Source organism: Electrophorus electricus, chromosome 18, assembly GCF_013358815.1.
Source record: "Electrophorus electricus isolate fEleEle1 chromosome 18, fEleEle1.pri, whole genome shotgun sequence".
NCBI classification, from domain to species: Eukaryota; Metazoa; Chordata; class Actinopteri; order Gymnotiformes; family Gymnotidae; genus Electrophorus; species Electrophorus electricus.
The window spans coordinates 1,539,654-1,561,221 of record NC_049552.1 but is presented as its reverse complement, the minus strand read 5'-3'; the positions used below and the strand labels follow the sequence as shown (position 1 = coordinate 1,561,221).

At 42.9% G+C, this 21,568-nt stretch overlaps 1 protein-coding gene and 1 long non-coding RNA gene across 3 annotated transcripts; both read right to left on the bottom strand.

The window, feature by feature from the left end:
- Window positions 1-4,229: 4,229 nt before the first annotated feature.
- Window positions 4,230-15,240, bottom strand: LOC113591810 (alpha-2-macroglobulin-like protein 1). Of its 2 annotated transcripts, XM_035536167.1 has the most exons (35): window positions 15,155-15,240; window positions 14,653-14,836; window positions 14,132-14,288; window positions 13,947-13,999; window positions 13,816-13,836; window positions 13,518-13,686; window positions 13,253-13,337; window positions 13,013-13,139; window positions 12,339-12,453; window positions 12,091-12,200; window positions 11,659-11,829; window positions 11,272-11,508; window positions 11,015-11,078; window positions 10,570-10,715; window positions 10,279-10,428; window positions 9,824-9,991; window positions 9,644-9,722; window positions 9,423-9,552; window positions 9,110-9,335; window positions 8,679-8,805; window positions 8,102-8,223; window positions 7,698-7,749; window positions 7,538-7,618; window positions 7,261-7,437; window positions 7,049-7,130; window positions 6,759-6,915; window positions 6,606-6,680; window positions 6,368-6,530; window positions 6,003-6,196; window positions 5,547-5,762; window positions 5,176-5,294; window positions 4,973-5,081; window positions 4,839-4,901; window positions 4,585-4,690; window positions 4,230-4,421 (listed from the first exon to the last, which is right to left on the bottom strand). In XM_035536167.1, the coding sequence occupies exons 1-35, from the start codon at window positions 15,226-15,228 to the stop codon at window positions 4,375-4,377; spliced, it is 4,356 nt and encodes a 1,451-aa protein (XP_035392060.1). In that variant the 5' UTR covers window positions 15,229-15,240; the 3' UTR covers window positions 4,230-4,374. The 2 variants fall into 2 exon arrangements, with proteins under 2 accessions (XP_035392060.1, XP_035392061.1); XM_035536168.1 differs by lacking the exons at window positions 4,230-4,421; window positions 4,585-4,690; window positions 4,839-4,901; window positions 4,973-5,081; window positions 5,176-5,294 and having other exon boundaries at window positions 5,582-5,668.
- Window positions 15,241-20,251: 5,011 nt separating this feature from the next.
- Window positions 20,252-20,849, bottom strand: LOC113591812. The gene is made up of 2 exons (XR_003412241.2): window positions 20,612-20,849; window positions 20,252-20,474 (listed from the first exon to the last, which is right to left on the bottom strand). It is a non-coding gene; the product is annotated as an uncharacterized LOC113591812 (long non-coding RNA).
- Between the last annotated feature and the right edge of the window lie 719 nt (window positions 20,850-21,568).

The following is a 21,568-nucleotide window of genomic DNA, read 5'->3' as shown; positions in this document are numbered from 1 at the left end:
GTGCTGTCTGGCACAGTCATACAGACTGACCTAGATTACGCATCCCAGAGGGCAGATTGAGGAGGGGAGATCTGATGATGGATTATTTCCACTCTCTCCTCATCCTGCTGTTTGTATCCGGCGCATCCGGATACAATGAGTCACTACGCTCCGATTTCATCTGAAATGCTCCGAGATCCTCTCAAAAGCTCCCATGTCAGGTTTGTGCTGTGACATCTTTCACTTTGATCCTTGGTACTGTTGGTGAGATGACAGTACTGTTCCTTAGACGGTTCAGTTGGGGAGAGGCACTTTAAATCCGTCCTGTGTTCATACATGTTAAGTGTAAGCACAGCTCATCCTACATGAGATTGCGCATCCCGACATTGGTGCCATGTCAGATTTCACTACAATGCACAGCTGCTAAAAGTATTTACATATTTATCTCCTCACACTGCTGTGTTTGAATGTTATATACCAGAGAAAGCTAACAGCCTCTTGAGTGTATGAGATCTAAAGTCATTGATCTTCTGTACAATGGCAGCACAATCCTTTAATCAGTCAGAATGGTTTATGGTCCTTGTATCTTTTCTTCTTTTTCTGTGTTTTCTTCGCTCAGCGACTGTAAGGACATTGTGTCTGCTGTTATAAAGTCCACACGGCTTCCGTTCCGTGTTTTAAAGCCTGCTGAGATGTCATTGTGGTGGGCATTGCAGGGCAGCTGTATAGACGTGGAGTGGATTTCTGCCATTTGTGGACTTGCTTAACAGTAGGAGGCGTAATGTCCAGCACCAGTGTAAATACGGCATCTGTTTTTGTATATATGACACACAAGTAACCGACGGCCTTAAAGGTGATAATTATACTAAGCATTCCAGAAGCTTAAAAGACATAAAAATGTAGTGATTTAAAAACATTTGTTCTGGAGTCAAATTTGTAATGTATACATTTAGATTGTATTGTAAAAACTATAACGGCTCTATTATTAATGCCCAGCCAGAATATGTGATGCGTATATAATCTACATTACACACAAGGAGTGTTGGTATTTTAAAACATTTTGTAAGCACCAGAACTCCTGTTTGGTAGATGATGTACATCTCTCATCCATCTCTACCCCATTCCAGTAGGAATTGAGCTCAATGTTCTTTTCCTCTCTCTCTCTCTCTCTCTCTCTCTCTCTCTCTCTCTCCTTCCTTCCTTCCTTCCTTCCTTCCTTCCTTAGCCTTGTTCCATCTTTCCCTGGAGTGCCCCTGCCTCGTCTCTGCTCCTGTGTTCAGTAAAGACTTTTGACCCGTACATGTCCTCTGCTGTAACTCTGCCACTTTACTGTGTCTGTGTCATTTGTTCAGTTTACAAGGAGCTGCGTTGTCTAGTGATTAATAAATGTTTTGAAGCACCACCTAGTCTAGACTGATTCAAGTGATTGGTGATTAATTGACTTAAGTTTTTAAAAATGCATGTTATCTTTCAGACCTTTTAATCAGCGTTGGATATGAAAGGACATTACTGAACAGAGAATGAGCAAAGCAAAATACTCCAGTTTTTGTTAGTAAGAGACTCTAGTTCGTTAGTGAAAGTTTAGTTTCTGTTAATAAGAAACTCTCGTTTGTTAGTAAAAGACTTCAGTTTCTGTTTAGGCGCAACTAGGCTTTTATTTCCTACCTCAGGAGGTGTCTGCACCCAGCGGAGAGGCATGTCTGCTCTGTAGGAGTACAGAGGTCCAGCTCTGGATGAGGGGAGAACCAGGGGCAGCCGGGGAGGTTTGGGCCAGGCCGGGGGCCTCAGCTCCGGGGAGCCCCTGTTCTGTGCCACAGCCATCCTATGAAGGACTGGATCATTAATGCATGAGTTCACTGAGATGTGTTGACAAGGAAAACTGCAAAATCTGGTGTCCACTCGTTTAGGTTTTAGGGTTCTGTGTTCAGTCTGCTTTTCTGTTTACTCAGTTATAACTGGTCCATTATATTCACATGTATTTGGCCTCCTGAAAGTGACACCCGATACACTGGTCAACACAAAAGGAACTAAGCCGGTTCCACAGGACACAGAGATCCGATTCCTCTACGGGAAACACATGTTCAGTGGGTAGAAGCTGGCAGGGCAGAACATTTAAAACTCATCTTGGCTGAGGCAGTTGTGCAACCAGTAAAGTTTATCTCGCTAGAAAGTGTCTTTAAATGTTTATTCCTGTTAGTCTTCAGTCATTTCAACGCTGCGGTGTTGAGGTGACACCATGACGATGCCGCCAACACACACATAGCCAAGCGTAGGATGGGCATGAGCTCCGCTGGGACAACAGAGCTCATCCACCTGGCCTAGGGGGTTACCGTGGCAACCTGCCAGAGCAGTTTGGCCTAATAAAAGGATGAGTAGCTTGAGTTCATGATTATGAAATTACTCTAGACAGCAACGTTCACTTCTAATGAAGTTTTAAGCCACAAGTCACTCAAAGCTGCAATAAGTAGAGAGGTGTGAGGTTTTAACATAACACATCAGCCTGCTTACACTCAGGTCCTGGAGGTCCAGCTCACCAGGTTCTAATATTCAGGTAGTTCAGGAGGCCTGAATTAGCTGGGTTAGATTAGGATCTAACACAGCCAAGAGGTAGGTGTTGCTAAGAGGTAGGTGTCTGGGAGCAAAGTTTGGAATCTTTGGCACATGGTTGCATGATTCCGGAGATCAGTTTCAGGTCTTGGAGACCAATAAAAAGAAAATAATGAATAACTGCATTCTGAAATGTTAATGTTTATTTTGTATTCATCCTTGGAGTAGAATGACATTCAAATAGAAACTGGTAAACTGCCCCCTTGTGGGCACAACTAGTAAATAAAAGTCAAGTAATACATTGTCAGAAAGGATAATACGTTACTGCTATGAATCAAGGCCGTAGTCACAATACATATTGCGGGGAGGACGACGACATGTACTCCAAATATTGAGATATGCTCAAAATGTCCCCCCAATACAATAAAATAAAAATTCATTTATTTCACTCACTGTCTTAGCGCAATGGCAGGATCTGTCAATGTTGTGTTGGTGGGACACGAGTCAGCTCTGCTGACTTGCCAACTCCTCAGCTGAAGGAAAATGTAACGTTAATGTCAATACATCAATTTGCCCTGCAACTGTAATTGTAGCAATACATATTTTTGCTAAAGTGTCAGTAAATATATGAAGTGGAAACTAACATTTTTGTTGAAAATGGGCCAATTTGCGAATGCTAAATCAATCAACAATCACTACTGACTTTAACTATCATAACTAGCTAAGATACCTGGAAAGATAATTAGCCCCACACATGCAGAACCCAACAAAGGTCACGCTCATATCCAACTATAAATGTTTTTATATTCCGTTATATTTATTATAAATCCCATGTAAAGTCTCAGTAATGGCACTGTAGTGATGCATATGAACATGTAGAGTAGCTGTAACGCTGTAAGCAAAGTCCGACGCTTGCGGATGAAAGGCAGGACTTTTATTGTAATCCGTATCCATAGTGGTTAAACTAGCTAGGGTCAGAACCAGAGAGATGCAGTCAAGGGTAATCATAGTCATAGAGGAAAACAGTTCGAGTCCAAAAAACCGAAGAGCAAAAATACAGGCCGGCAAAAATCAGAATGGAAAACACAGGCGCTCAGAAACAGGAATAGACCGCTCAGAGTCGCTCGCCTGGAGACTAACTGCATGCTGGGTAGTGTAGTTTGTTTGAGTGTCGGGCGACGTGACAGTATTAGCTTCAGTTCATTGTGTATTCATATAATATCCTGTGTAGATGTACCTGTTTATGATAAATGGCTTTATTAGTGTTACTTTGAACAGTGAAAGATTTTTATTAGTCAGTTTTCATTCACAGTAAGTCATGAGTAAGAGGAAGAGCAGCAATAACACAACATATTTCAGCCAACTTCAGAAAAAAAGAAATTTCACTGAGAGAAAATGAGTACTAGGCAGATGATACAAGTGTCGAAGAGAGTTGTGTGTGTCTTTCCTGACAATTACCAATCAGAGAAATCATCACTAATCCATTCCTCAGAATCATGGCAAGATTACTGATGAAAAATATTATGTTCACTCCGGTTTATTCAGAGTAAAGAGAGAGAGAGAGGGATTGTGAGGGAGAGTGTGAGGTGATGTGGAGGTGAGTGAGAAATTAGCAACAGGAGAGCTCAGTCAGATGAGGGAACACTGGTGAAGAGTGAAGACCAGAGAAATAAATAAAGACCAAAGGCATTTGTACTCTGCACAAGAGAATTTTAATACAGCTAAATACCCGAGTAATTACACAACAGTCACCTAGAAGAATAGTAACATTAGATCTAATTGACAGATTCTCCTGGTACAATGCAGTACAACATGGCCAACATTAGTGCAGGCAGCAGGGCACGTGGTCTACCGTTCGTTACATGGAGACGTGTATTGTGTAACGGCCACATCACCTACAGGAGAGAAAGGAAAACCGGTTCTTATTCATACTACACAGGCGGACATTCGAATTCAGTTCATATGATCCTTGTCCTTAATTGCATATTGGTCATTTCTATCCAACCCTCTCCCTCATCTTCCATGACGGTTTCGGAAGATAACAGGACTGGTTCTTACTGGGCTGGTAGTAGTCGTAGATCTTCACCACAGCTGGCTTCAGGTTCTGCACTGCTATGTCCTGCTGGATAACCAGAGTGTAGGTCTTGGTCTCTCCCTTCTTCAGCTGGGGGAAGGGAGACCGATGCAGTCACCATACAAAGTGATGGAGGCCACCGTTACCATGGTGTTTGTCCCAACACGCAACACACTGTTCATCTCAAGTTGATCTGAAAGCGTTGAACTAGTGACAGCCTCTTCTAGTCTTCTCTTACCCCATTCAGGTAGATGACGACGTTTCTCTCCGTTTGATCCACACGCTTCACAGTGCCATTCACCTGTAGACACAGGTTATTTATGAGCAGACCAGCTAATGCATGATGGGTATTTTCAGTGAGGTCAAAGTTACCTCTGTAGAGCCAGCTACTGGCATCAGTGAGCCATCAACCAGCCTGAACCCAGACAGAAGCTTGACCTCGATGACCACCATGTCCGTCTCAGTCCTGTTACCGTTATACCTGAAAGGTGAATTAAAGCAAAGTCACAGGGTTACATGGACAGACTTTATACATCCAAAGCCATCCTTTCCTCTTGTGCTCTAGTAGAGCTCACCTGACAGTCACAGTGACCCCCACAGACAGGTTTGGGGCACTGCAGTTTGAGCTTGTGTTGACCGCGATACTGAAGGAGGAGAAGTCATTGGGAGGCGGGATGTTGTAGTGCTGGGTGAACTGGAAGAGAAATATTAGTAGCATGTTATACTCCCATTATTTGTATTAAGTACCCTAAAGTCATTTAAATCATTTAAATAAATGTTCCTGATTTCATTATAGTTTTAACACCCAAGAAACTACTCAAAATGGCCTTCAAGCATCTCCACTCCATAACAGAACTGTAGGAATCTGCAGAACTAAAGACCTGAAGAACAGAGGAGACAGGAGGTGCATTATGATCTTCAGCAAAGGAAGTGACATCAGACTGACCTGCACAAACACACAGCCTTGGCCTGATGCCCTGACCTTGTAGACCCCAGTCACCTGCTGCAGCTTGGCCTGCTGGTACAGCAGCCTGTTGCGCTGGTTCACCGTGAACCTCTTCCTCACGCCTGAGGGGGAAGTCACATTAACTGCAATGGCACCCATCGGACTGTAGGTGGCAGTGCTGTATATTGCCAGAGCTTGGAGAGCTACTACAGTGTCCTGGGCAGAGAAAAGGATATTAAAAACTAAAGGCACAACATTGAGAGCGTTTTAGGAATTAATACAAGGCTGCTTATACTGCAACATCTCCAGAAACTGAATCATTTTAAGTGAGTCAAATATTTGCAGACCCAAACTCATAACGTTTCAAATATCACACTTGCTATGAAGTAACAATATTTCACGTGCGCTGGGTTGTAATTGACAGGAGGTTAGCTGGTGGTGCGAAGGGGGCACTACCTGCGTAGACGCGAAACCGCCAAAGGCGTTCTGCTGCTGGCCCAGCCAGCGGACGATGCTGGCACTGTAGCCCAGCTCAAACTGGGGCAGCAGGGGTCCAGAGAGCACAGCCAAGAGCACGTAGGAGGTCGTCTCCACGTCCAGAGAGTCCGTCACCGTCCCAACACGTCCACTGCCCCAGTGCCGCCCATCCACTGAAGGAGACAGAAAAGCACCGAGCCCACTCGGCCAAGATTCTCCGGTAAATACCAGCCAACCATCACCATAATTGCTCTGTATTTATGGACACATGCAGCCTCCAGAAGACACCAATTTTCTCAGCCAGATACCAACATCCAGTGAAGGTCAAATTGGGCAAGTCTGACCTGTCACTACGGCTCGCTGGTTCAGGCGGGAGAGCAGGGTTCCTCTCATCACCTGGTCTCCAGCTAGTGTGAAGGTGTAGGAGAGGAGGGCGATGGCATAGGTGGAGTTCACCTGTGCAGAGATGTTCCTCAGGCAGTCCAAACCCTTGGAAACCATGGGGTCCTACCATGGCAAACACAGTAAGGCATGTTCACACAGACTACTAGAGGGAACCGTTTGAGGAAGGGGAGCACTCACTGTCCTCTGGGTGCCCAACTCCAGTAGAGCAGCTGTGACGTACGCCGAGAGGGTCACCTCATCGTTCACTCCACCCTGGGTAAGAGCGCAAAGTCAGCCAGCCGGCTCACAGGAGTGCTGCACCACACATCTGCTGCACTGCAGAGTCCTGACCTGCATGTCCACATGGATGAGGTTGCCCACTGAGGCAAAACAGCCGTTTAGCTGCTGCTTGTTGCCCAGCCAAGTCTTGGCCTGATCGATGACCGTCTGATCGATAAAGATGTATTGCTTTGCGCTTTCGAAAGACTTCATCACGAACGCAGTGAGCCTGAGTACACAGACACCAGGGAGCTTCTGATTTTTATATTCATTCATTTCAATAAGAGCCATCCATAACACGGCCAGGGGTCTGGTGTCATTTGAGAGCTGTACAGGAACCATCTGGTTTGTGCAAGACTGACCAGGTGTTGCCCGAGTTGTCGGAGGTCCCAAAGGCACTGTACGATCCATCCTCATGCTTGTAGGTCAGCTCTCTCTGGTAGCCTGCATCAGTCATGGGGAGAAACGGGCTGCTCAGCTCATGCTGCCAAAAGGTCCAGAATAAACTGCAGAAATCAAACCACCCCCCAGGTATCCTGCACACAGTCTGGGAGCCACTGGTGTGTGCCCTCACCACTCAGCAGGAAGGAGGTGGCTTTGCTCCTGATGGCGGGTGTCAGCTGGCCGCTGCTCTCCAAGTACCTCAGGATGAAGATGTCGGGGGCAAAGAGCAGCATGTTCTGTTCACCACAGCCGTACGGCATGGCCAGCAGGTTGTCCAGGTTCTGCAGCGCATGGCCCATCAGATCTCCTGCAGAGAGTCACCAGAATTGTGCGTGTCCATACGCAAGACCTTGTTCAATTCCAAATGAATTTCTTATGAATGGGTGTGTAGCTGCAAGTGTCCTCACCCAGCACAGAGACAAAGGCAGTGGGGGAACCCTGCACAATCACTTTAGGCAACTTCAGTGTAACATTTCTCTCCACAACACCTAGAGGATGGGAAAAGGGCCATCAGAGAGACATCATCTCACTCACCAACCCAAGTGAGAACATTGTTGGACTACAGACCTGCAGGACAGAGGAGCTCATTGTAAGCGTTGGATTGTTTGGTGCCCTCTGCCTGTCAGAGGAAGTAGTAGTATGCAGTCAGAATGACCCTACTGGGAGCCACTAGAACAAAACCCTTTAGTCTGCTCAGTATCCTTCTGTCAAGTTAACAGTGAACAACCCCACCGTGACACAGTACAGACTACCTGGAACCACAAAAAAAGGGGTTTGGTGTGCAAGATATATACACATCCATCCGACTGAGGAGAATAGCCACCCAACCAAGTTTGGTATTCATATTGTTCCAGCAGTGTTCAAATGCTCAGAAGCGTACAGCTACTGGCAGACTCCATTGTTCAGCTCCAGTAAGGGGAGTTGTGGTTACTGGGGCTCTTCAGGGTGGAGGAGACCCCAATGGAGCTCACCTCCACCAGCAGGGTCTGAACCACCGTGTCCATATGTCCTTTCTCCGGCACACCGGTCACCCGATTCCCACACAGTGCAGATGTCTGTACTGCTTCTGCAGTCACTGTGAAAACCACCTCACCTACAACACACAAACTGCAAATTGTTACCCCATTTACAAAACTGGGCATAATCCCCAATCATTAATATGCTTTATGCATTCAAATGAATGTTATATGTGTTTCATTATTGTACATCCAGAAAGATCAGTAATTCTACTCCTTAAATCTTTGTAAATTGTAATATGCCTTCTGAGAATACCGTAATACTGGATCAAAATTGAAAAGCATTAAAAGTAGAAACAAGCATTAAAGTGCCAAATCAGAATCTGCTACAGACAGCTGTTCCTGCCAGAGCAATGAAGCATACCAACCTCAGCAATGCCACAAGTGTATCCATATACAATCTTTTTCCTTTAAATATGATGCCATTTCTGCACAAAGTGACTTAAGAGGCGGTTAAGGTTTAAAAAAAAAAAAAATCTTTAGTCTTCCAATTTCAGCAGACATGGGCTCACAGCTGAAAAGTTAGACTTACCTAGCACGGAGGGCGTGATGACCCATGTGAAGGTCCAGCTGTCATCAGCACAGAGGCAGTGTGTGTAATTGCAGCTCTTGCAGGGTTGGACTGAGAACTGCTTTGAGGATGCCAGCATCACCTGTACCTTTAACACAAATATACAGTTGCAGCCCAGAGAGCATCAGAGCCTTGCATGCGTGGAGAGTCCAGCACTGAACCACTTACATAACTGCCACTGCGTTACATGTGGCTTACGGGTACTTCAAGCACAGAGCCTTAAGGGGCATTTCCAGCACAAAACAAACATAATGAGGACTTGACGCACTGCAGAGGGTTCAGTTAAGTAGGAATTATAGTTCCATTTCCAGGGGACAGGGTGGGAATAACATAATTAGGAAGGAGAGCTCCTTTGTCCCATAGGGGGATGGCGAGATACTGGGACCACTTACCATGATGCAGGAGGGGAGGTAGTTGAAGACTGTGGCCTTGAGCGTGAACACCTCTCCACGGACAATGGAGTAGGGCAGGGTCAGGCTCACGAAGAAAGGCTGGAAGGCCCTGAGGTTGACCTTTGGGGCCACGCCAAACCCGACCGGAGATGTACAGAACGCCCCTGCCTCCCACGTGGTGATGGTGTCTGGGACAGTCTTGTTGACCCTAATAGCCCCAGACTTGCTGGTGATCATGAGAAAGAAAACAGGTCAGACGAGGCCATTGTGCATTCAGTGGCAACAGGTTTGAGCCACAGCCCAGTGTACCCACCCCACATGAACAAGGTCCCAGATCCAAGTCTCTGGAAAGTATCTGCGGACCGTGGCGGCTGGTGGGTTTTGGTTTGAGGGAGTCTGACCAGAACCTGTAGAGTATTCTTTGGCGAAGGCCAGTTTTACAGCTGTTGATAATGAAGAAATGATTCACTCAAATACAGCTTGCATTTATTCAATTAATGAGCAATGATAAAATGATTTGATACCACCACTTACGGCCAAAATACAGCAGTGGACTACTGCAGTCAAAGGGCTTTTTTAGGTCAACATTGGTAATGATCTTGATTCCAGCATCCTGAGAAAAGGGAACATAAGCAGTGTTTCAAAGAACGAGATATGAACTAGATATGGTGGTGTTCTCCAACGAGCCTTGGATGCCAAAAAAAGATTTCTTACTTTGAAGACGCTGTACACATCAACATTTCCATTGTATGGATCAGAGTAAATGAGTCTGGGATTTGTTTGAGGATTTGGCAGGCTAGGTGGCGTCTCAGAGCAAGGGTAGAAGTCTTCAGTGCCATCTGGGTATCCAAACAACTCGTAGACAGGGAGCAGCTTGAAGACCTATCATGACATGAGTGACCATTTAACAGTTGCTTGAACTTGTGAAAAAAGGTGCACAACTGTGCAAAATATGACCCGAGCAAGAGAAAGCATTTACTACAAGTCATTTCTGATCCAAGTTCACAGTATTGTTGGGCTGCTGCTGAATTGGGAGTTCAACCCTGATCAGGTTAATGACGGTTCTGGAGAACATCTGCACAAGTGTTGGATCAGAGCTCTGCAGGTGGGTGGCTCAGCTGGAACAGACCTGAGCACCCTGGAGCTTTAGGGGTTCGGTATGAACGTACAGATTCAATGCTGAGCTCCTTCTCCGGGCTGAGCAACAACAGGCTCTGATCGATGGCCCTCACGGAGCACAGCGAGCCTGGGTGAGCCTTCAGCATCAACTCCACAGAACTCCCGGGCAGCTCCACAGGAGAAGAGAAATTCAGAGACACCTGGGAGACCATGAGAGACTAGTGAGAACCTCAAAACTACACTGTAAATGGATACAGCTTCTTATGAAGTGGAGACCAACCACGGCAACATTTTACTTCACAAGACCATTAGATGTCTATGGAACATTGTGACATTCTGACCTTGTTAGCCAGACACAGCTCAACGGGGAAGTCCATGCTGTCGGCTACCACCTCCCCTCTCGGGAGCATGGCGTACACCACTACCTGGACGAGCGGAGACAGAGCACGCACATCCTGGAGGGGCACCACCACTCCTCCTCGGTTCTCTGTTACACACACAGGACAGTTAGAACACAGCACCTAGAGCAGAAAGGGCATCAGTCCTGGAGCTTCAGAGCCCTCCAGAGTTTCCCAGGCCCAACTCGTTCTGCGCACTTGAGCCCTTTTGTTTCATCATCTTTCTTGCATTTTGATTTGTAGTAAGTGAACTGAATTGAATCAGGTGTGCTTTTGGAAAGAGCTGTGAATCTCTAACAGTTACAATTGAGCTTTACACAGATAAAAGTAAACTAAATTTGCCCTGTATTTTTCTCAACAGTATGAGGCTTGTGTGTTGTGCCTGGACCTTTCTCTGGCTGCACAGCCACAGAGACACTTCCCTGTTGCACCGACCTACCCCGGGACATCACCTGCACACACAGAAGAAATCATTTATCCAAGTGACATCCAATCAGCATGTGACCAACAGGAAAAATATAGCTCATTGAGTATATCAAGAAAACAAGCAAAGAATAAAATGTCACACCATAAGACGTTAAGTTAATCATCGGATCTGTGGAGATGCTGCAAGTCTGCAAATGGTGACTTGACAGCAGATCATACCCTGTAGAAGAAATCTAGGGAGAGTTGGGTTGGTTGCAGTGCATTGCCCTGTATGATGTACTGAACCAGCGCTGTAGCGTTTCTATTACACCTGAACACCCCCAGTGGGCGCTGCAGTGCCAGGAAACTTCTGCTTTGGGAGTAGAAGGGCTGAACCAACAGGTAAGCAAAGAGGTAGTTTGGTGTTCTAATGTTGGTCATATTTCCAAGTGGTTTCTTTTCCTCAAGATATTGGGCCTATTGAGAAGAGAAAGAAGAAAATATATATAGAAACAGCTTTTTAGGGAAACATTTTTAAAAGTGTATGACAATGCAAGACATTGTTTATACTAAAAACTTTATTACAAGAAACTGTTTTCTGACAAAAGATCTGAAGACTTCACAGACCTCTAAGGAGACGGACTGTGAACCCCAGGAACGTGTGTCTAAGGAGAAGGGGGCAACACCGTTGCCATCGGTAACCAACTTCCAGGTTTTGTTTTTGTTTCCAGCATACTTTACAACGAGATACACCGATTCATTCTTCACTGGAGTAGAGTCTGGGCCAGTGGCTTTAATCTTACATGGATTAAAGGGCAGTGACAATACCAAACAAGAAAAAAAAACATCAAATTAACACTGAACAAGCTGACAAGAAATGAAATGTCTGACAAACTTATGATGTGCTACCCAATGTTAAATGTAGACAGTGTTGATGTTATCCAGACCCCTAAACAACAACAGCACATGCAGTTCATGCTTAAGACTGCAGAGCAGTAAAGACGGTGCTCACACATCCAATACATTTTTAAAGGACCTTATGCACCTGCCAATAATTACCTTTCCTTTGTAGGTCAACCCAAGCCTGAACGTGTCCGGAGTGTCCACAAAGGTGAGAGTGACGATGTCACTTGTAACAGTAGAGCTTCCAGACCCCGACAGGACCACTCCTGTGGTTGAAACACACACCTCTTTCAAACAAATGTCTGCATTCACTTGGACCATTTTGCAAGTAAAGGAAACCTTTAAAAATAAGTGACTGAATATTTGAAAAGCCATTAAGGGGTCAGAGAGTGGGAAAACCTCACCTGTCCCATTTTCCTCCAGTTCAGCATCAACACTAATAAGGTCTTCATATTGTGTATCATTCAGTGCAAAGTCGCTCAGGTCAATGATGTAGGACCCACAGCCCGTCCTGCCAGTCTAGAACCAGGTTAGAGTAAAAATATGGACAGAGTTCAGAAACACTGCTGCAGTGTACGCTAGACTGTAGAACAATTACTGCCCCAGGAAATACCAAAAGGAAAATACCAAAACATTAGAGGTTGTTCATATACCTTTTCCCAATATGAAATTTAAAGGAGCAGTAAGCAATTTTTCCAGTGATTCTTGTTCACTTTATGAAAGCCATTGTACCTAGTGGCCTAGAGGTCTCAGATTCTGTACTAAACCCATTTTAAACATGACCACCTCCATGGAGCATGAACTGGTTCCTTTGAGGACCATAAAACAATTTGATCAATTCTTCATATCAATTCTGCACTTTATAAAAGAAATGAAATTAAATAACCACTTTTATAAATATTGTTTGGTGATAAAATTACTTTTTGCTCCTTTAAAGACAAAAATGTTCAATGACAACTGTAGTAATTGCTCAGAAGCTTCTCAATACTATCTGCAGGAACAGGTGTGGATGTGGAATAACCAAATATATCAGTACAAATATTTCTCAATGCAGTATCAGGTGACTAAGTGGACTAACCATCATGGTAAAAGTTCTACAGATGTCTGAAAGTTGTGCACTTCCTGGCGCAAACCACCAGTATCTGTAACTTCTGCGGCAGACCACGGCAGTCGCAGACCCCATCACTGGTTTCCCATAAGTATACCTACAGCCAGGGTGGAGGTTGTGGAGTAAGGAATACATAACACTATGGTGGCAGGTGGTTCAGTCTCTTATTACATTATTGTCTCATACAGAAAAGGTTTAAATGGCTCTTACTTTGCACACACTTTAAGTGTGACCGTTGAGTCCAGAATGGTTATGACTGGAGGAAGCTCAACGGTCACTTCAAACTTTGGCAGCACTAGAAGAGGGGAATAAAAAGTTAAAATATTAAACTAATTCAATAAACAAAACAGCAAAACGTGATTCCCTTACTTCATTACAGAATTCTTAAATTCAGATGAATTGCTTGTGAGAAATGGAACATACTGTCCCAAACACTGATCATTAAATCATAACTGAAAACAGTGTTGGGACTGACCATATTTCTTGATTTCAAAGTCTTGCGTGATTGGTTCATTCCCCTCATTCCAGGCAGTGATGACATAGGATCCCTCTGCAGCCTCGGGGCTTACGGGATACGACAGATCCAGGAAGCCGCTGGATGTGGACATGTTCAGCCACTGACCAATACGGTTGGAGTTGGGGTCCTACAGACAGCAGCAGCATGCAATGATCCTCAAATATACTATGAGCAAAGAATTTCCATAGCAACCAGGACACATTTCCAGAATCAGTAAATACATACAGAGTGATGATGCATATTGCACACTTCATACCTGCAGCTCCACTGTTGAGAACTGAGAGAGAGAGAGAGAGAGGGAGACTTCACATCAGTGGCATACACTGCTGCAACAGTCCTTTTATTTTATGGAACAACTTGGAAAAACTGCACATTTCACTCCCTTACCATCCCATTGTAGGTGAGGAAGTTGGAATCCAGAGACACTATGCGGATTTTCACTGTAGAGAGAAAGACAGCATCAATACTGCTGACCCTCCAAACACTCAGAAAGAGACCGGTTTAGATCCATGGCTGTCGAGTTCCCCCTGCACCTCCTCTAGGAAACCCCAGTCCAAAACCACCAACAATACCTGTCTGTCCTGGTTTGTACAAGGGTTTGTCTGTTGCAATGATGGTCAGCTGAGCAGGAGGTTTTATGAGGATCTTTGTTGTCCCATTTAGGAATGTAGTTTTCCCTTTTACCTCAAAGACAATGGATGCTTCTGTATCTATGCTTACAGCAGGAACCTGTTTAATGAAGAAAGAAACTAGCAAAGTGAACCCATATTTTGCTTATGAAGACACACACTTCTAATCTGATGTATTTGTGGTTAGTTGTGTTTATACAAGCAACTTATGCAGAGAACATGCAGACACTGAACATATTCAAAAACAGACCAAATCTACAAAAGGAATGATAACAGAAAACTGGAATAAAAATTAATCATTTTTTAAATTAAAAAATATAAGAAAATTAAATCAAAAACAAAATGACCACCAAAAGAATTCCGATATACATTTTAAGTGACATCTCCATGTTCACATGGGGCTCCTGTTGATAAAACCAGTTTCTTTGTGGCTTTAATATGTTGTAGACAGTGAGGGTACGGACCTTAAAGGAAACACACTGGTAGTGGTCTTGTCTTACAACAGTCTGGCTCAGAAGAGTCTTGCTGGTTTGCCCGTGTTCCAGAGTCACATGTAACAATAAGGTTTTTTGGGAGGTGTGGACATGGACACACAGTGTCTCAGTACTGCCCCCTACAGGCTGGGAATTGGCAGTCAGCAGGTAAATCCTGAATGGGAACAAAGAAAATCAGTTGTAAACCAGTTTTGATATACACAGTAGCTATAAAGACCTAATGTATAGTTTCTATTCATCACCTATTTACTCATTAAATGTGGTGAAAGTGAAAAAAACACAGCAAAACAGAGCGTTTTGTCTTCTTGATCACACATTATCATTTCATGATGTTAACAAAAGTAAAGAAATATATAAATTCCATAAATAATACAAGCAAGTTTTTTAATCTACATTTTTACTTTACACCACCAAAAACTACTACAAATGCAATAATCAAAGTTATTATGAGATAAATAATAGATGTTCGTACGTGTCATTGGAGGAAAAGGCACCAGCACTGTGGAGGAGCAGAAGCACGGTGGCAAACACCACGGAGAGCTGCATCCTGACCGCAACTCCACCACCACGAGACAATCGGACCACCTGGGAGCTCGTGCTATAAATAACAAGCCCTCCCCTTCACGTGGGAAAAGTCTTTCAGCGCGTGCACAGGGTGTACGAGCCCTGCCCTAGATACTACGCCACTTATCAAATAACCTCAGTTCAGTCGAAATTTGAGATAATTGGGTTGGAGCAGTTAGCATTACTCACACAGCCTATCCACAACTGAATTTCCTCTCAGTGTTTTTGTATGCGTAAAAGGTAGAAAGCATACATTTTATAAAACACACAAACAAAAACACTGTTTTTCCTTCGAGAGAGAGAGAGAGAGAGAGAGAGAGAGATGGAAAAACACACTAACACACTACTTAATTAGGTACTCATTAGGTGATCACCTAAAACAAATTGAAAGGCTCTGATGAAAAGAGCTTTTTCACCACATATTGATTTCTGAACTCTTCCTGAGTTAAAACATTAGCATTGTGTTGTTTAAAATTAATATGAACTTATTTGAATTATACTGCATCTTTTTGACCAGTTTCATTTGGTATTTGGGGGAAATGGTGTCAGTTTATAGAATAAAATATAACTGTTCTTTTTACTCAAACACATACAAAACTAGAGAAAGTGATTATTTTGCAGTGGTGTCAGTTTGTGTGTGTTGTTCTTTTGTTATCCTTTTCAGTTCTTCACTTGTGTTAATAAGAATAACTAGGTAAGGCTCTCTCAGTAAGTGTTTAGAGAATATGGACTAATACAAAGTCGGTTGCTTTGTCATGTCGCTCCTGCGCTGTTACGATTCATTTGTCGAACTTGTTCGGAGTCATGTTTTAATGGTTATGTATTCATACTTAAAAACTCAGAGTAAATTGTGGCTGATTATAGAAAGCAAGTCTTATTCCTTTTTCAAGATACTGCATTTAGAACAGTTAGTTTGGGCTTTTTAATCCAAGATTAACATTATCTCATTACTGTCCATGAGTACCAGTGATTCATGTTTAATATTAAAAGGGCTACATTTTCGCGCTTTAGGACATTTTTTGTGTTATTCATATTTGTGTTATTGTGTTATTATTTTGAGTAAACATACAACAGTTTTTATACAAATATATATATATAAATATCCATATATATATATATATATATATATATATAGTGTTTTACTCATGTGATTTTGTTGTTGGTAAATTGTCCTAATGTTGCCTCCACAGCCGGTTTCTCTGCCAGTATTTCAGTGTGCACAAGGACTTGCTAGTATTCATAACCAAGATTCAAAATATGAGCGTTTCCTCTTAATCATTTAAAAATATTGGCATGTATCTGCGGACTCTTGTTAGTGTAGACCAACAGATTATATTATTCCTATTCATTCGACGTGTATAATTTTATTTAATTATGCAAATAATTTTTGAAGTATTTTTAGGCTACATTTCCACTGTAAAGAAAACCTATTTTTAGTCTAGTGATTTCACTAGACTCAAAACTAACAGATAGCATGATACATTTAGTAATATTACACAAACATGAATCTGAAAAAGAAATATCAGATAGTTTTAAAGACCACAGACCAGACAAACAAGATTTTTTCAATAGGTAACATATCGCTTTGTGTTCAGGAAATTTTAGTGTGGCTCATTGTGATATCATATCTCACAACTGGAACGACACATTAGGGAAGGCGCACAGGTAAACAAAGTATAAGGGAGATAAGGAATTCATCCCACAGTCCCTCCGTGTGGGGAAAACCTGCATCCAGGCTAAACCAAGATCACCTCACACTTCAAAGTAACTGGCAACATGACACCTTGAATAATACAAGCAATGTGATCAATAAGGACATTTTAAACAGATACTGAAGACCTTATTGATGTCCAGTCAGACAATCCTGGTTTTAGTGTGGCCCAGGTTGGCTTAAATTATTTAACTGTGTATAGTGTATTACAGCCACTGTTATGTTGGTGTCAAATGTTTAAAATTTTGTTTTAAAAAGTAAAAGTGTGTATTAATGTTATTTTGAAGCAATATGTGTGGTTTTAAAAACAGACACAATATTCAAAGCTCTGTAAAATTACAAACTCAGTAATCCAGCTACACCTAATTGTGGTTTTAATCCACATTTTACCATGTAACAAGTCATTGCACAGGATTTCTTCACTTATTTCACCTTTCCATTTCAGTACATGAGAGAACATGCAGGTAACATGCAGGGAACAAGCAGGGAACAAGCAGGGAACATGCACGGAACATGCAGGGAACAAGCAGGGAACATGCACGGAACATGCAGGGAACAAGCAGGGAACATGCAGGGAACAAGCAGGGAACATGCACGGAACATGCAGGGAACAGGCAGGGAACAGGCAGGGAACAGGCAGAGAACAGGCACGGAACATGCAGGGAACAGGCAGGGAACAGGCAGGGAACAAGCAGGGAACAAGCAGGGAACAAGCAGGGAACAGGCACGGAACAGGCACGGAACAGGCAGGGAACAGGCAGGGAACATGCAGGGAACATGCAAGGAACATGCACGGAACAGGCACGGAACAGGCAGGGAACAGGCAGGGAACAGGCACGGAACAGGCAGGGAACAGGCAGGGAACAGGCAGGGAACATGCAGGGAACATGCAAGGAACATGCATTTTAAGTGTGTGTGGTTTGCACTAATGCTCAACGTGCAGGAACTTTGACTGCAGCCTGGGGGCTGGAGCCAGTCTGGGTATTTTGGATACTGTAGAAACTGCTGATGTCTTGGTATTTTGAGGCACAGCAGTGTCTAGAGTTTACACAAAATGGTGTGAGAAACAGAAAACGTCATGAGTAGCAGTTCTGCGGGTGAGAAGCTGAAGGTACAGTGGGAACAGGTGCACCAAAAGATTGGTTCCTGCAGAAACTGCTGATGTCTTGAAATCTTAAGGCACAGCAATGTCTAGAGTTTACACAAAATGGTAAGAAAACTAAAAATGTCATGGGCAGCAGTTCTGCGAGCAAGCATCTGAAGATACAGTGGGAACAGTCACACAGAAACCGGACAGGCTAACCGGATATTTTCAGTGAAAGCTGTTATTGTTGGACTTGAATGATTAGCTAGTGGGTGAAGAGATACACCCAAGTAGTCTTAACTGACAGGTAAGGAAACCATCAGCAAAAGAGGCTTTGTAAAATAAATATTGACAATACATAAACTCAGTAAAAAGCCATTTGGAAATGTCCAGTCTAGAAATGTCCATTATTACATATTATATAAAGAGCCATTTTGAAATAGAAACTGTAGTAATCGAGTGAATTATTTATTTAATGATATAATAGGGGAGACTGGGGTAGCTTGTTACCCTGTTAATGTTTCCAACCACTTAAATGTGGAACCCTAGTTCTCCTTACTCTGATGTTATATCCTGTCTGGGAAAAGCAAAACACACTGTGAGCAAAGTGAGCAAAGGTTTGTCATTTTTCACATTGTGAAGGAAAAGAAATTAGATAATTACAGTTTTCCTAATACCGCTATTCTTGTTAAAATTCTTCACTATTACACATTTTTACTTAGTAGAGGAGAGAATAAAGTGTCATTTATTCTTTTGCTAATATCCTGCACTAATAGCAAACTTTAGCAAACATGACAGTTTGGGAGTGTCTCAACTTGTCTCAGCGATATTGGGGCAAGCTGCCATAGCACCAAGCCAGTTCTGCCAGCCAGCCCTACCATTAATACCAACCCAACCCTACCATTAATACCAACCCAACCCTGCCCAATACGGTACCTCGGTGGCTCTAACAGATGACATTTTCCAAACCCAAAATCTGGTTGAAGTAAAATAGCTCCCCCACTATTCTCACTGACACAGCAGTGAAAGAGCCACTTGCAGCTAAACAGCAGGGGGGGGGGGGGGGGGGGGGGGGGGGGTGTCTAAAATACCAAAAGAAATAGCAAAGAAAGAAAGAAGGTGGGTGCAGGATGACCTTTCAGCAGCTGAAGATGTTGATGATGCCTGTGTCTTGTTTGGCTGAAGCCGTCCTCAAACAGCCAACCAAATGAGACTTGGGTCCGGGGTTTCCCATGCACACCTTGGGCTCACTAACAGTGCACCGCAGGCCAGACTGGGACTGACACTAAGAGTCTAATTATTGAAGTCTGAGATCAGACACAGAGAGTGCACTGGAACAAAAGGATCCACATAGCCTGAGACTTTGTTCCTTTGGTGTGCAGTTTGTGACATTATGATCTACGGATTCCATAATATGTAAAGGAATCTTGCGATATATAAAAATTGTGACAATATGCCTCGGTCTACACTACTTGTGTTTCAGCATCAGATGACTTCATATGCTTTTCTTTTACAATTTAGTGTTTTGTATGTGTTGTTTGACTTATTCATGTAATTTTGCATATATTTTTATATTTACTTATTAATATAATTTTCCCGTTTAATGGCTTTTTCCTAATCGGTAGATGTGCCGTTTCATTGTACACTGCAGACTAGTGCCAATCCTTCTGCATGCAGTAACATGGTTTCATCTCGACCTCTTAGTGTGTGGATCTAAACCTCCTCCCTCACCAGTTAGTTTATTCAATACTGCCACCTTGTGGCTGAACATAACCATTGTCATAATAGAACATCTGAACCTGTTGTGTCTGAATTTGAGGTATTGAATCCAGTTCTTAGACCTGAGTAGCCATTTCCAGGATTTTCTTACAACCCCAAACAATGGGCAGGTATTCCAGATGTCTACAGCCCATGATGACCTTTTAGGTGTATAAACGTTGCCCACTGTGAGTCTTGCAATCACCAGGTAGACAGGTAGTCTTCTGTTACCATGATCTCCGAGAAAGAGCACAAATAAAGCAAGAGAAATATGTGGTAATTTCTGTGGTGATGAGATTATTTCTTTTGCATTTCCCCTCTGAAAAAGAAACGTTGACTTATGTTCTTAACTGCTGCCATCTTGAGGACTAATGCAGCATAAATAAAATAAGGGTATACAAAAATGTAAAACTGAACCCATCTGTCTAAATGAAAAATGCTTAAACATATTGTGCATTTTATTACAATTTTAATATGATAAAGTACCACAGTTCAGTCTGAGGTGGCCAGAAAACCCTTAACAACAGCCCTATCAGGGATAAGAAATTTCCATCTGATTGGTGCAGTTTCCTCTAGAACCGCATTAACACGCTCAAACAAGTATAATTCACTAATGACTTCAAAAGTAGTTAATGCGGTTGCATGGGGAGGTGTTTTCAACAGGAGCCTCATCACCTACAGGAGAGAAAAACACTAAAAACACATAAAGAACAGCATCGTTTTATTTACTATAGTAAACATAGCAATTAGCATAATGCATTTTATTTACGAGAGTAAATCAAACTGTTATATTTATCACTCCCTGTACTTACTGTTTCTTGAAAGGTGTCCTGGTTGCTTTGGAAATGTCCGTGCTAAGGTTGGACGGCTGCCTGCATCTGCCGTGAACGCGCCGATTTTTACCTATTCCTGCTTATGCACTGAGGGAACTGTCCACAGTATTATTTGTAAGAGATGCAATCTGCTTTTCTGATTTGCTGATTGTTTTGTTGAACACCTTCGGACCGTCGGAATGAAAGATTTGTCATTTTCAGTGGCTTGGTATCTATCTCAATGCTAATGGAGATTGCATTAATGACAATGTCTGTTGGTATTGCTAGTTGTTGCTATGGCAGCAATGAAGTTCAGAAATGAAACGATAAAGAACTGATTTACACTTTCTGAACTCGAGTACCCCACTGAATGAATCTTATGATTTAAACATCTGTGTTTTCTAATATGAACTGGTTTGACTTCCTAGAACGTCAGAAGCACTTTACACGTTCTGTTTCTTGTATACTTTACGACAGGACAATCTCTCTCTCTCTCTCTCTCTCTCTCTCTCTCTCTCTCTCTCTCTCTCTCTGTGTATATATATATATATATATTCAATTATAGTAAGTAAAGTACAGAGTTTCCAGAGAAACAGTACATTTTGGAGTTCCTTGATTTCCTTCATCAGCTATGAAGGCACAGTGCTTCTGAATTAGTAGAGATGGAATAGAATGTGATTTGTTTAGCAAGTCACTGTTCACCTTGCTCTGGAAGACAGTTTATAAATATGAACACTATTATGACCATTAATGCGACGCCTAACAAGGTTATCATAACTGCTTACAAACCGGAACAAGATAACCCTCAGTTGGGTTCAACTCAAGGACTCTGACAGGACTGAGACTCAGTTACGCAGCAGCTGACAGAAGAAGCCAGTTACAGTCTAATCAACATCAGTCAGGCACTGAAAAAGACGGTCTCTGAATTATGTTAATTTTCTTATGTTATTTCCACAC